Below are 14,184 nucleotides of genomic sequence, written 5' to 3'. Positions count from 1 at the left end.
AAAAAAAAAAAAAAAAAAAAAAAGTGCGCAGTCTTTACACATAGGCCAGTTTGAATGTCAAGAAATATAAAGTTTTTTTTTTATACATGTTTCTATATGCGCGCGCACCATATGAATGCAATGAATAATCGAGTGGTACGACAAGCCTCCTTTGTGTATATTATTATAGAAAGATTTTTTTAAGGAATATCACCGGAGCATATCTACACTTGTTTTCCAGTGCGACCAGAAATAGTATGAAACCCCAAGATAAAAAGAAAGATCCGTTGTACAACAAGGATCACGGGAAATAAGATGACTGACATCATAATCAGGGTTTATTTTAAGAGAGTTTAGAGATGATCTGTGAGAAGAAAGAGTTTATTAGCTCTACAAGAAATTTAAGAGAACAGTTGGCTTGGTGAGTCAACGAAAGCTTTTCCTAGTTTAGTTATTCCCGAAACTTATTCCTTTTGAGTAACTTTTTTTTTTAAAAAAAAAAAAAAAAAAAAATCGGAAAAGCAATAGATTGGGTGTGTGTGTGTAGCTTGATGTTCGTACAATCTGATCACACAAAAGTCTGTGAGTTCCTGAAGAGATAAAGTTCAATAAGGATTTAGAGAGAGAGAGTATAACATCATGTCGTTTTTCAAGAGACATTTCTAAAGAAAAAGTAGAAGAGATTGAGATGCTCCCAGGGCCAAGAGATTGATTCTGTCAAACTATAAAAAGGAAATAGACTGTATTACAATTTGAATATAGAAAATGAGAATAACAAAAGTTCAAGTAGAATACAAAAAAAAACGAGTTGAAACATCAGCCAGTTTAATTTCTTGGAGACACTTTATAAACAGGCTTTAAAAATGCTTTTTGATTGAGTGATCACTTTGATTAGAAAAGAGAAAGGAGCATTCCTTCTGCTACTGTGTCACCAAAGTTAAAGAATCGTATGTCCGTGTCCCTTTGGATTCATGCAAATCACTCAATCTATTTCATTGGCTGTTATTCGCCTTCAATCCGTCTAGACCCTTCTCACCCTTTCTGAACCTCTGCATTCTCTCACCCTTTCTTTCTTTCTTTCTCCCTTTCTCTCTCTCTCTTTCTCTTTCTCTTTTTCTCATTTTTGCTTATTGGCAAAGAAAGAGGATGGCGGTTAATAATTTAACCTTGTTTTTCTCTCTTTCTTGTGAGAATCACCAAGAAATATCTTTTTTCATTCAATTCTCTAAAAGAATCACAAGTCAACAAGCACATTTTTTTAACGACCGGAAACACAAAAAAAGTAGAAATCATTGTTTAAAAGTAAATGGCCTTTTAAAGAAAAAGCGAAAGCCCTTGTGGCACAAACAATTTAAAAAAAAGGAAAGAAGGGGTAGGTTTAACAATAAAGCAAAATTCAATACGGAACCCGGAATGAACTGATAGCACATGCTCATCTCTCTTTATTTTTTTTTTCCATCTTTTTTCTCTCCTTTTTTTTTATTTATTTTTATTTTTTTTTTTTTTCTCTTTCTTTTTTCTCTTTTATTTTTAAAAGAAACAAAATCTAAATAAAAAAAAAAAAGCTTAAAGAAAAAGAAAAGAAATGACTTTAGTTCATCCTAAAACTTTAGGGAAACACCAACACACATCAAAAAAGCCGTGCACTTCAGTCAGTTACTGTTCAAGTGCCAGACTTTGGAAAGCAATTCAACAATTCATCAACGGAGATAAACGAGATGAATTCAAAGCATTATTTGGAGACAAGGACAACACGAGTCAACTTGTGAATGTGATCCTTTCCTCACGTCTATCAAACGATCCCTTACTTTATTCAAGAACCACAACCAAGATTGATGCTCGTCTGAACGAGACATTTGGGAAATTATCAGCCACAGACTTGAATGCTTTAGAAATCACTTTATTGCAACACCGACACGATACATTTGCTTACAGAATCGTCTTGCTTCTCAAACGCCATGCGACACCTGCTGAATGTAAACAATTTGTGAATCATCAATTTGGAAAACAAGGCAATACGGCTCTTCATCTTGCTTCTTTCTGGGGAATGTCTAGATTGGTCAAGACCTTGTTGGATTTAGGGGCCGATCCTTTTGTGCAAAACAATCGTCAACTCAGACCCATCGATTGTACGACGTCGAGCGATGTCATTTCGTTGCTAAAGGAAATAAAAGAACCTGTCAAGAGCCGAAAGCCATCTGTATTACTCAAAAAGGCGGTAGAGACAATGAGTCCAGTCAAAGAAGATTATTATTCTGATCCCATCCTCCCTTCTCCTGATCACTTCATCGTCTCTTCTTCACCTCTTTCCTTCTCATCCTCTTCTTCTTCATCCTCTTCTTTATCTTCTCTCGAACACTACTCACCTCCTTCTTCACCTCTTTCTCTTTTGGACTGTATTCCTTCCTTACCACCTTCACCTGCACCTGTCTTGACACCCATCAAACAAAAGAAGAATGAAATCAAACAATCGAAAGCAGTCATCATGGACGAGGATGAAGAGGATGAATACGAAGAAGATGAGGTAGACGATATCATACCACCTCACAGACCCGGATGTTTACCTCGTTGTGATAGTTCTGAGGTAGCGATGGTGTCACAGAAAGAAAAGAAGGTTCGCTTTGATCCTCGAGTGATCATGATGGATAGCTGTGTTCGTGGGGATGAAAAGGAATTTACTGAATGGATGGATGAGCTCAACATTCGGGAAATCAAAGATGTTCAGAATCGATCCTTGTTACATATTGCACTCATGCATGGCCATGAACATTTAGTGGATGATTTGATTCATAAAGTAGACATCAACCAACCCGATCATGATGGTAAGTCCAACATCACCCCCCAACCTTTTATTCACTCTTATCCTAGGTTGGACCTGTCTTCATTATGCTTCGGCTCTAGGCCTTTGGAAATCCCTTGAGAAAATTGCATCTGCGAGTGACTGTAATATTCATGCACAGACCTATCATGGCTTAAGAATTGAGGATTGTCCCAATTCAGAGTTTGGAAGAAGAAAATGTAAAAGTAAGTCTGATGTTTCTCGTCTTTCTTTCTTCCTATTCATTCCTTTATTAGTTATTATTGATAGAATTCAACGTCGGCTTCATAACAAATAAGAAAAAAAAAAAAAGAAAAAAAAAATAACCACTAAAAAATAACACACACACACACAAAAAAATAATAATCGCACACATTGTAAATAGTATAAAATTATACACACACAAAAGATATTTTATTGTAATAGTTGCAACTATATACCCCTTCCCATTTCCCTTCACCCATCCTTTTGTTTCATATCCCCCCTTCCTTCTCTCTTTCCTTTATACATAATATTTGTGTACTTTTTTTTTCCCAACCCTGTCCTTGATATATATATTGTATGCGTATATGGAGATCTCCCTTATCAAAAAAGAAGACTTTCTATGATTGTATGACTTTTTATAAATAAAAAAGCACTTGACATATGAAACTATTTCACAATGTATATCACAGACACTATCACAAGTTATCTATATTCATTCTTGTTTGTTGGTCGTACCTTATTACGTAACAAGACAGATCGACAAGACACAGCTCAAACCATCACTCTCCTCCCTCAGTCCCCGTGAATATTTGTTTATTTATCGGCTGAGCTCCAAAGCTTGACAAAGTGGGTATTCATCTGTGGCTGTGAACTTTTTTTTTTTTGCGTGTGGAATTCATGCCTGACTGGGTCACAATTCAGTCTCGCTCTCTCTCTCTCTTTTTTTTTTTTTTTTTTTTTTTTTTCTACAACCAATGCCACCTAAACCAATCACAAAGACTTCAAAAGGTTTGTTGTCTAAATACAGAAATATATTTTTATAACTCACAGCATACAAAAGTCTCCAAGAAGCGTAAACTTGAAGATCCCACACAACCCAAACTTGAATTCTTTATTCAAAAAAATGATCCCATGCAAATCGATTCTGTCAACGATAAACCTGCAACTTTAGGAACTTTTCGACAACAGTTGATTGTACCAAAGATGACCATTGTCAACCTTGATTGTAATTATTCACTCATTACCTCCACATAATGACCATTTAACCCCCATTGTTGATTAGCCGCCAGACCTTCAGAACTTCCAACGTCTTTTTATCTCAACGCTTGGCAAATACAAAGAAACCTGATTCTTGCCATCTTTACGAATTCCACTAAACACGCTAATTATGCAGCAGCAGCAAGAGTAAAGTAAAATGTGATTCTACTTTGTTGAATTCAACTCATTTGAATAATTAGCTTTGTGAAAACATGTGTCGTTATGGAAAAGCCCAAGAATTGTATGAAAACTTAAAAGTAGAAATTGAAGAGGAAGCCAAAAAGATACAATCTGTATTATTCACCGTATCTGACGATGAATTATTGGAGACCCTGAACGATCGTTGGGAATCACTTTGTAATCAGTTGGCCATCATCAGAAACGTGTTTATGGAATTGGACCGATATCACATCCTGTCTCACACAAAATACTCTTCTATCGTGTAAGTCCGTGCGATCAAAACAGAAGGACTCTGATCTTATTGTGTCTATAGCCATCTAGGGATCGATATCTTTCGAGAAACAGTGATGAGTTCTGACAAATTTCGTGATGGCATCATCTGGCAAGTACTGAAGCTGATCCAACAAGATCGAGATGGAATGGCAGTAAAAGATCGATTGATCAAGGACATCTTACACATGCTGCAAGAATTATCTTATTATTCAAGCGACTTTGAACCTACCTTTCTGGAACATACCACTGCCTATTACCGATTGGAATCAGATCGACTTCTCAACTCCCTTTCTGCATGGAAATACATTCAACATGCTTTCCAACGTCAGCAAGAGGAAGTCGGCATTCGTATCTCGCGCTACTTACACATACAGACCAAGCAACCCTTGCTCAACACGGTCACTGACCAACTGGTCTATCAAAAGGTGAATGTGATACTCAGTCGTGGGTTTGAAGAAATGATGGACAAAAAGATGCATAAAGTGCTCTCTATTTTTCATGCCTTACTCTCTGGTAATCAAAATATGGCCTTGCTGAGAACCTTCTTTGGTGAATACATAAAGAAGCACGGTATGGCACTTATTCAAGACCCTAAAAAGGATGCCAACATGGTTACTTCTTTACTTGAGTTTAAAGAGGAACTGGATAAAGTGTTACATGACTGTTTCCAAAATGACGATCAATTTGCAAACACACTAAAGGAAAGCTTCGAATACTTTATTAATACCCGAAAGAATAAACCGGCAGAAATGATTAGTAAATTCTTGGATACTCGTCTTAAAGCACCAACAAAGGTAAAACAAATAGTTCTAAAAACATACAGCGTATTCAATCGAATCACAATAGAAACAAGCTCGTCCATCTGAAAACATTTCCATGTCGACGATTGATAACGTTCTTACCTTATTCCGTTATATCCAAGGTAGTTTTATAGTTCACAAATCTCTTTCATCCCTCACACATCTATCACACAGGCAAAGATGCATTTGAAGCCTATTATAAAAAATATTTGGCAAAGCGACTTTTATTGGACCGCAGCATCTCATTAGAGACTGAGTGTGAGGTCGTTCAGAAACTAAAGGGCCAGTGCGGACATGAATTCACAAAGAATTTTGAAACCATGTTGAAAGACATACGACTTTCTTCTGAATTAAATCAAGACTTCAAACAAACAAACCCATATCCAATCTATGTCAAAGTGGTCACCCAAGCCATTTGGCCAACTTATTCAACCACATCACTTGCATTACCTCTTGAGGTACACAACCCTATCCTACACGTCATGACCTTTCTCATAAACATTTTAGATGGCAAAAACCCAAGAGGCCTACAGCCAATTCTATGCATCCAAGTTTAAAGGCAGAAAATTAATTTGGCAAAACTCACTTTCATCGTGTGTCCTGACTGGCCACTTTAGAAAGGGATCCAAAGAACTCACCATGAGTTTATCCCAGGCTGTTGTCATATTATTATTTAATCATACCGAAAAGCACGCTTGGAGTGTGGGTGAGATGAAGAAGGCAACGTCACTTGAAGATGGTGAATTACAGCGCATCCTGACCACGCTCTCTACAGGGTCCTTTGCTATCCTCAATAAGAAATCAAGGACTCAGGGCATTTCAGATACAGATCTGTTTCAATTCAATACTGAATTTGAAGCAACTGGTAGCCGACTCAAGATCCCGGCAGTTCAGCAAGAACAAGCAGTGGAAGAAAAGAAGGAAGTCGAGAGTAAGGTATTGATCAATAGGCAACATCAATTGGAAGCAGCCATAGTAAGGATCATGAAAGCAAACAAGACAATGTCTCAAGAGAACTTGTTGTCTGAGGTGTTTAAACAAGTAAAATTCCCTGTGGATGTAAGTACAAGGATAGGCAAGTGAATGAGAGAAGCTGACAAAAGATGATAGGTACATGATTTCAAAAGAAGAATCGAATCTTTGATCGAAAGGGATTATGTTGTACGCGATCCTGCCAACAATTCTGTATTTGTTTATCAAAATTAAATCCCAACCCGATCGGGCTGACCTTTTGCTTTAATTTTTCAGTCATTTTTGCTTTCTCTTTTTTTTTTTTTTATTGTTTCCCCTTAAACCTTACTACACACACAAAAAAAAAGGGAAAAAAGAAGAATAAACAACAAATAAATGAGTGGACAAAAGTTAACAGTAACATGTAATAAAGCAAAGCAATTCTTCTTTTCTGTCAATCTCTTTACAATTTTATTAATTAGACTGTGATGAATATGAGGTTTGGCCATTTGTAGCAGATGACCTTTCTGCAAGACTTCCTCTTCGTAATTTAAAATGGCAACCCTCCAGTCAACGAGCCGAGTGTTTGATTCCTACTTTGGAAGTGGACCTCAAGCGATTCACACCAGACCTATCCCCCCTTCCTTTATTGACCACCACACAGACTGTTTATTTAAACCTTTACTTTGTTACGTGCGAGGTAAGACGATGCTCACGACAGCCACCCGACCTGACGATTGGTTTTGTAGGATAATGAGATTTACAAGACGCGTATTCGAAAAAATATTAAAAGTTGGCTCGAGTTGATTCAATCCAAAAAGAATCAAGAATGGTTGATTGTTTATGTGGCCGAAGCCGATACGAAACGATCCAACAATTACTTGGGCTTAAAATCCTCAGTGTTTGACAAGATCCGTACCGATTTCAATCCTCCCAAGCAAGATAGGTAAACTGACCATTTGGATTCGGTAGTTGTATGCTCATTCAACTGTACCAGTAGATGTGTATTTATCAGAAAAAGAGATCCGGAAGGGCCCCAATCAGAATTATGGACGACGTTTATGGAGAAGATGAAGGAATGCATCTTGTCTAGCTTTGATATGCAAGTGTTTCAAATACAGGAAGATACGCGTCGTTTGGACATGCAAAGACATATGCCTGGATGGAATTATTGTACATTTTTCATATTAAAAGAAGGTCTAGCGCAAGCCTTTGAAATCATGACACTGTATGAAGATGCACTTATCCAATATGATGAATTAGAAGCTTCCTTTTTCCAAGTCTTGAAAGGTAAAACATGGAATTGATCAAAAGAGAAATACAAACGACATGTTGATAGATAAAGCACTGGCTTGGTTTGGACATTTCGGTGGTACAGATCCAGGAGATGACAGTGGTAATATTTTGGACTTCAAAAGAAAGAATTACAGAGATATGATCACAAAGAACATGATATCCGTATTTGATTTCCGATGTTATCTATTTGCAAGACAATGTCGTATGCTACTCAAAATGCATAAAGTAATCGATGTCACTGCTCGAGCTCAACTGTTTATCACCAACTTTATACCTTCCATTCGAGAAAATGAGGATAATTTGCCCATCAATTTTGTAGAGTCTTGGGTATTTTCGGCCTGTATGAATATAGTCAATGAGTGCGAATCATTATCGGCTCAAGCCATTTCCCAACAACCCAACCTTGCCATCCCTTATAATGCTGTCAAGGCTGATTTGCTACTCACCGCTCGAAGACAGGCAAGTTTCTGAATCATCATTTTTCTCTATCAATCATTAAAAATGATAAATAGCTCGATAAAATCGGTATCAGATGCAAGCACCTTCCCATGACAGATCCTTTCTCGATTTACATCAATCATAACGTGAATGAGCAAATCAATCCGGAACAGTCTAAAAAGAGTATTACAAATACAAAGTTGATTGAGGCAATGCAATCCATCGATGCTTTTGATAAAACATACATGGTAAACACCTACTTGCAAATCCTCCTCTTTTATTCATATTATATTAGGGATTGAGTACAAGAGCCATCAAAAGTTATGACGCCAGCCTTAGATCAAAGGCCGCACTGAATGTTCATGGTGATATAGCCGCTTTAAAATAGTAAACAGGGTGTTTATACAATAGAACAAGAACAACTGACACGTTCTTTAGTATCCGTGAAAAGTATGAAGAAGCTGTAAGAATATACGAATCCATCATTTGCAGATATGGAGAACAAGAATGGAGCTCCATTGAGAACAGTCTCTTGATCAAATGCGCCGATTCTCAGCGACGTCTGGGCAAAAACAATCAATATGTAGAGTCCCTTTTGGCCTTATTGAGGAATGCGGCCTTTCTTTCCGAAAAGGACTCTATCTTTTATACAGATGAACTGATTGAACATGTAGGCAAATTGGATAAAGAGATCAAAAGACCCTTTTCTCCTATCTTCTCAGTCAACGTGAACTGTATAATTGACGATCCAAATACGGTGGATACTACAAGTGTAGAAGTTTGTATTGACAATCACCTTCCAAAGGTAAAATGATTCATGTAGATCGCATAGCATATTCACTATGAGTTTGTATAGAAAATATGCTATGATACCATTTCCTTGAGATTAGTGGGAAATGATCCAGATCAAATATCATTCATAATACACAGCAAGGACTTGGTTCCTGGTAAAAATACTTTCTTGTTGACAAGCAAAGTGAGTTTCTATTCGTTTTTTTTTTTTTTTTTTTTTTTTTTTTTTTTTTTTTTTCCAACGTACCATTAGACATCCACTTCTGGAAACTACCTGGTAGAGACTTGTGAGATGAAGCTGGGTAAATTGATATTTGGTCACAACTTTCTTCACGATGGTCAAAAGAAAAGAACGGTTCGATTGAATCATGATATAAAGCAGCTGTATGCGACCGTATCACAACCAAATGAAAGTAAAAATTACAGGCTATCATCAGCAGAGATATGAAATTAAAATCATTGTCAGTTTGTTTAGGCGAACGTCAAAAATTCTCTGTCAAGATTGACAGTCGTGAGATCAGTGTCACCAAAGGCATTTTATTATTGGAATCACAGACAGAAGGAACCAAGATAGTGCAACTGTCAAAAGTAGCTGGTCTTCTTCATTCAAATGGTATACAAAAAAGAAACAAGCAAAGAAGCTAATAAAGTTTTCTTTTTAGGAGAAGCAAAAGAAGTTCAATTGGACATGTTGGAAACGGGTGAAATTTCATTGATTGATTTGGAACCAAAACAGATACTAGAATTATTTGTGATTTATGAAGGACCTTATACAGAATTTGACTATAGAGTAAGTAAAAGAAATTTACATTTTCAATCTTTTTTAAAAGAAGAAAAAGGTGAAGACAACCATAATCTACGAAACAAATGGCGATACGCATAAATTTATATCTTCAAACGTTGTCAAGGTGACAGTGCCATTATTAGTCACTGAATCAACTATATTTAGAGAAACATGGTACATATCGCCTGTATGCTTTTTAGACTTTTCTTTCTCATTCATTATATACAGTGTATTTTTAAAGGTAGAACTTTCTTGCAATGGTGAATTACCTGTTCGTATATTTGGATCTCACGCAAAACCATCAACATATTATCTAGTAGAAAGTGAATCAAAATTGGCCGAATGCGATTTGGTAAATTGGTAGTGAATAGCTTTTGTTATTGTTACTAAACGCATTTAAGACACTGTTTCCGAGACAAACGGTAGCATTTGTTTATAAGCTAGTCAAGAGGGAGAGTGATGAAAAAGATACTGGTAAGTATTTCCTCTTGGTGAAAGACATGATTATTCAAACATTGTACATAGAATCTGATAACCAGGTTAATTCAAAAATTCACTTTACTGCAAAGTTTCTCTCATTAAAAGATGGTATACATAAGAAAACTCTATTCAGACTAAAAGCTCATATTTTTTAAAGAGGTTGAAAATAGTCTAGAAAACATGCTGCGGCAAAGATTAAAGCCATTTTCATTAGAACAGCACCTGCCTTATGTATTTGATAAAGTAAAAGAAGCGTTCCTGACCTCAGTTGATTATGCTAGCTACGGTCTTACAGATGTCGTACAATTGGATGACTTTGATGCAGAGCTATGCGAATCATTTTTATTGCACAGAGACCTCAAAACAAAGGTTCAGCTGTTGGATTTAATAGAAGAGTTTTTTGAGGAAAATGTGGCGATTACTGCTCAAACCATAAGACAGTATTCACCAAATCCTACTTTACATTCCATCAGCTTCCCTCTAGAAGTACCAAAAACAAAGGTACATACACATATTCAATCACACTCATACTAAAGCATCTGATAACTTTTGTGGTATAGATATTACATACAGCCGAGTTAATTTTATCACCCAAAAAAGATTTATTAGTAACCGAAGCCTATTCTTGTATCTTGCGCATCAAGCAATCAACTTACTGGGCTACTTCCTCAACCATCCACGATGAAAATACCAACAATGAATTTTGTTATGATATTGATGTTGACTATGAAAATTGGTTACTCTCTGGTAAAAGACGACTTCGCTTCATATCCAAGCCTGGTGAGGTCAGTGAGTTTCCTATTAGCCTTGTACCTCTTCGGACAGGAAATTTGCTGCTTCCCTCCGTTCGTGTATCAGCTGTATCTCCTGAAATATTTGCTTCGACTGTCTATCTGAATAGTGCTCAGCAGGTTTTGGTGAAGCCTAAATCTAGAACTGCTACCTTTTTTGTGGAGCAGCAGCAAAGGTTCATTCAACCTACTGGACAGGTCCCGTATATGGCTAGTAGTGTTAGAAGTGGTGGATCATAAATCTTCTTTACACAGTTTCTTTTAAGCAATAAATAAATACCATATAAAAGTGACAATTGCCTCAGTCAAACAAGCAACAGGGATGTTTATTTCTACTGTAAAGGCTTAGTGTCCTGCAGCTTATGTACCTATTGCCCTATCTTACAGAACGTAAACCCTTTGTCAAAAAGCCTGATTCCGAGATCATAAAAACTGACTTGCATTGCCAGAACTTCATTTTCAACACCTTGTTAAGTAATTGTTAATAAATTAAGAACAACAAAATATAATCAAAGCTTGAAGACGTAAAAGCATCATTGCATAAAAAGATTATTATTTTAATAACGGATATATCGGCCAATGCTTTTAGAATAGATCGCTACCCTTCTAATATCCAATCAATTAATATTCCAAGTGTCCCATTGGGTATAGGGATTCACTCCTCGTTCAATACACAGATTGAATCATATGATGAAACCATTCTATCCCTTCTACAAGTCATACGTCGTTTCAGGATCTATACAAAAAGGACAAGAACAAATGAGATTTGATAAATCAGTAACAAAATTTCTAAACAACAAGATAAGGAAAAGGACAACGCAGGCTTACAACTTGGGTTGGCAACGCAGGGAAAGATGGTGTAATTCTCAAATACCCCCAGTAGATCCTTTGGTTTACAACATCAAGAGCTTGTTAGAATTCTTTGTCTCATTTCAACACATGACAACACAACAATTGAAGGTATATAGAGCAGCAATAGCATCAGTATTTCGCCAAATACATCCAATCGCAAACAATCATTTTATCCAAGACTTCTTCCGAGCTAAGATGAAAACGACAATAAGGATACCAAAGGAACATCAAATAGAAACCTGAGACTTGAATATTCTGATGATCACATAAAAAATAACTATCTTAACAATGATTGGCTTACCATTGAACAACTTCAAAAGACGATTGTTCTCTTATGTATTGCAACAATGTGGAGACCAAGATCGGATATTGGCACGTTACAACATCGAAATATACACTTCAAGCGAACAAAAGATGGAGATATGATTGGAGTTACCTTGTATATACGAGCTCCAAAAGAATCACAAGTAAAGCATTCCATTTTGGGGACTTTGCAGGAAAAAAACATGTGTCCAGTTATCATGCTATATCAGTTCCTAGAAAAATCCAGAGACTTAAGGAAAATACTGCCTGTAGAGCATACAGCTTTCTTAGCTTACTTGGGAAATCCAGAGCAAGTACGATCAATTCAACCGACAACAATAGCAAATATTCTCAAACAAATCTTGCAAGCAGCAGGTATCGACACAACAGTATTTGGTCCACACTCTATTAGATCAGCTTCCAAATTAAAGACCGTAGAGATGGGTCATAAAATTGACGATGTCAAAAAACATGCACATTGGAGTCTGTCAGCCGACACATTTGAACGATTTTATTATAAACTAGCTCATCAGATACACAATAGTAGAGATATTATCAGCTCAATTTTTTCTGATTCTGAAAACAATACCACATCTGGAGTCGAAATGGAGGCAACCAAGGTTGGATTAGGTACGACATACAATCGAGATTCGTAGCTGTTAAAAACTTGAAGTCACTTAATATGTATTGTAGCTACATTATAGACATGTTTGTACAACATGTTTCCACATAGGCCACTGTTGGTTGGTATAGATTTGGTAATTTTGTAAGGACATTAACAAATCAAAACTTGCTTAAGACTTGATCAAAGTTGCTGGAAGGATAATATACGAGTTGTAGACTCAAAATAATTTTGATGAGAATAAATATGACATAACAAAATTTATTTTCTTTGTTAAATTCTATCTATAAAAAAAGGTCTAATAATAAACGTGTACGCCTTTCTTTCTCAAAAAATTGAGCTTTTAGATCAAAGTACTACTGGCTGGCTTGATCAAACAGAATTAGGTGAATGGGCTATGAAGAAATTGAATTTAGATCAACCACTTGCCCAACAGACTATATCAAACATTCTCAAAAATGCTGAAACGTTATATAGTGATGATAATGTTGTCAATAATGGCAAAAGTCTAAAAACAACTCGCTATCCTCAACTTGACGATGAAGTAGTAAAATTTGTTGCAGACATGAAAAATAACAATCTGCCAGTCAATCAAGACACAATTCTTCGATATGTAAGACCTATTGCTTGAATGAAGTATAGAATCCTTGAAAATGAAATTTCATTTTCTTCTGGATGGCTCTCCCAACTTTTTAAGCAAATTGGAGTAAAATGCAGGCCGATGCATGGTGAAAGTGCCTCGGTAGACATCACTTCTGAAAACATTCAGAACGAATTGAGGAAGATAGAAGAACTTCTTGGGCCATATGATCCTGTGGATATCATGAACTTTGATGAAACAGGCTTATATTACCAGCAACCACTAAGAAGAACCATATGTTCCGAGTCGCTTGATGGCCTAAAAAAAGTAAAACTTGTCTGACTGATGGATTGTTCTATAACTCGGATGGGACTTACAAAGGGCGACCAATCGTTATCGGACAACACAAGAGCCTCAAATGCTTTAAAGCAAGAGCTAATTTGTTATCCATGAAGTTGAACACCACTATTCTACTAATGCTTGGATGACAATTGAAATTTTCACAGCATACGTGAAAAGTTAGACGTTGCATTTGGAAGACAGAATCGAAAAATTGTTCTTCTTTTGGATAACGTGTCCGTTCATAAAATAAGAATTCCGCTCAACGATATTAAATTGATATTTCTCCTAGCAAACACGACTAGCAGCTACAGGCTCTTGATGCAGGTAACCTATTATTTGTTGATAAAATGCTATATAAGATGTCTTTTTGTTTTACAGTTTTCTCATTCATATTTTGTATACACAGGAATTATTGACAACTTCAAGGCACACTTCCGAGCCCAGCAGTATGACCATGCTTTATGTCTGTATATCAGTAAAAAGCTGGATAATCCGGATGTTTACAAAATGGATCAATCTCAGGCTATGTTTTTTTCTAGCTAATGCATGGATTAAAGTAAAACCAGAAACAATAAAAATCTGCTGGCAGCACACAAAAATATTGGCATTTAAAGAAAGAACAATTTGTGACTCTGAGCCAGTTGGGTATCCAACAAGTGCT

The 14,184-nt window shown here is 36.4% G+C and overlaps 3 protein-coding genes across 3 annotated transcripts; all 3 read left to right on the top strand.

The window, feature by feature from the left end:
* Positions 1-1,564: 1,564 nt before the first annotated feature.
* On the top strand, positions 1,565-3,187 carry RO3G_08433 (uncharacterized protein; the record flags this gene model as incomplete). The annotated part of the gene is made up of 3 exons (XM_067663023.1): positions 1,565-2,801; positions 2,848-3,003; positions 3,183-3,187. The coding sequence occupies 3 exons, from the start codon at positions 1,565-1,567 to the stop codon at positions 3,185-3,187; spliced, it is 1,398 nt and encodes a 465-aa protein (XP_067519124.1).
* A 569-nt stretch (positions 3,188-3,756) lies between these two features.
* On the top strand, positions 3,757-11,064 carry RO3G_08432 (uncharacterized protein; the record flags this gene model as incomplete). The annotated part of the gene is made up of 27 exons (XM_067663022.1): positions 3,757-3,790; positions 3,843-4,007; positions 4,065-4,186; positions 4,240-4,481; positions 4,533-5,286; positions 5,339-5,414; positions 5,467-5,750; positions 5,800-6,351; positions 6,403-6,477; positions 6,612-6,660; positions 6,726-6,943; positions 6,993-7,189; positions 7,337-7,533; positions 7,583-7,866; positions 8,052-8,225; positions 8,273-8,364; positions 8,416-8,782; positions 8,834-8,953; positions 9,023-9,182; positions 9,245-9,382; positions 9,432-9,559; positions 9,600-9,727; positions 9,782-9,905; positions 9,955-10,027; positions 10,079-10,141; positions 10,248-10,534; positions 10,594-11,064. 27 exons carry the CDS (start codon positions 3,757-3,759, stop codon positions 11,062-11,064), a joined length of 5,574 nt encoding a protein of 1,857 aa, XP_067519123.1.
* A 1,634-nt stretch (positions 11,065-12,698) lies between these two features.
* RO3G_08431 (uncharacterized protein) lies at positions 12,699-13,232 on the top strand (the record flags this gene model as incomplete). Its single annotated transcript, XM_067663021.1, has 2 exons — positions 12,699-12,726; positions 12,898-13,232. The coding sequence occupies 2 exons, from the start codon at positions 12,699-12,701 to the stop codon at positions 13,230-13,232; spliced, it is 363 nt and encodes a 120-aa protein (XP_067519122.1).
* Positions 13,233-14,184: the final 952 nt, after the last annotated feature.

The sequence above is a fragment of the Rhizopus delemar genome, genomic scaffold, assembly GCF_000149305.1.
Source record: "Rhizopus delemar RA 99-880 supercont3.6 genomic scaffold, whole genome shotgun sequence".
NCBI lineage: Eukaryota > Fungi > Mucoromycota > Mucoromycetes > Mucorales > Rhizopodaceae > Rhizopus > Rhizopus delemar.
The sequence above is the reverse complement of the archived record's forward strand: the minus strand, read 5'-3'. Positions and strand labels throughout refer to the sequence as shown.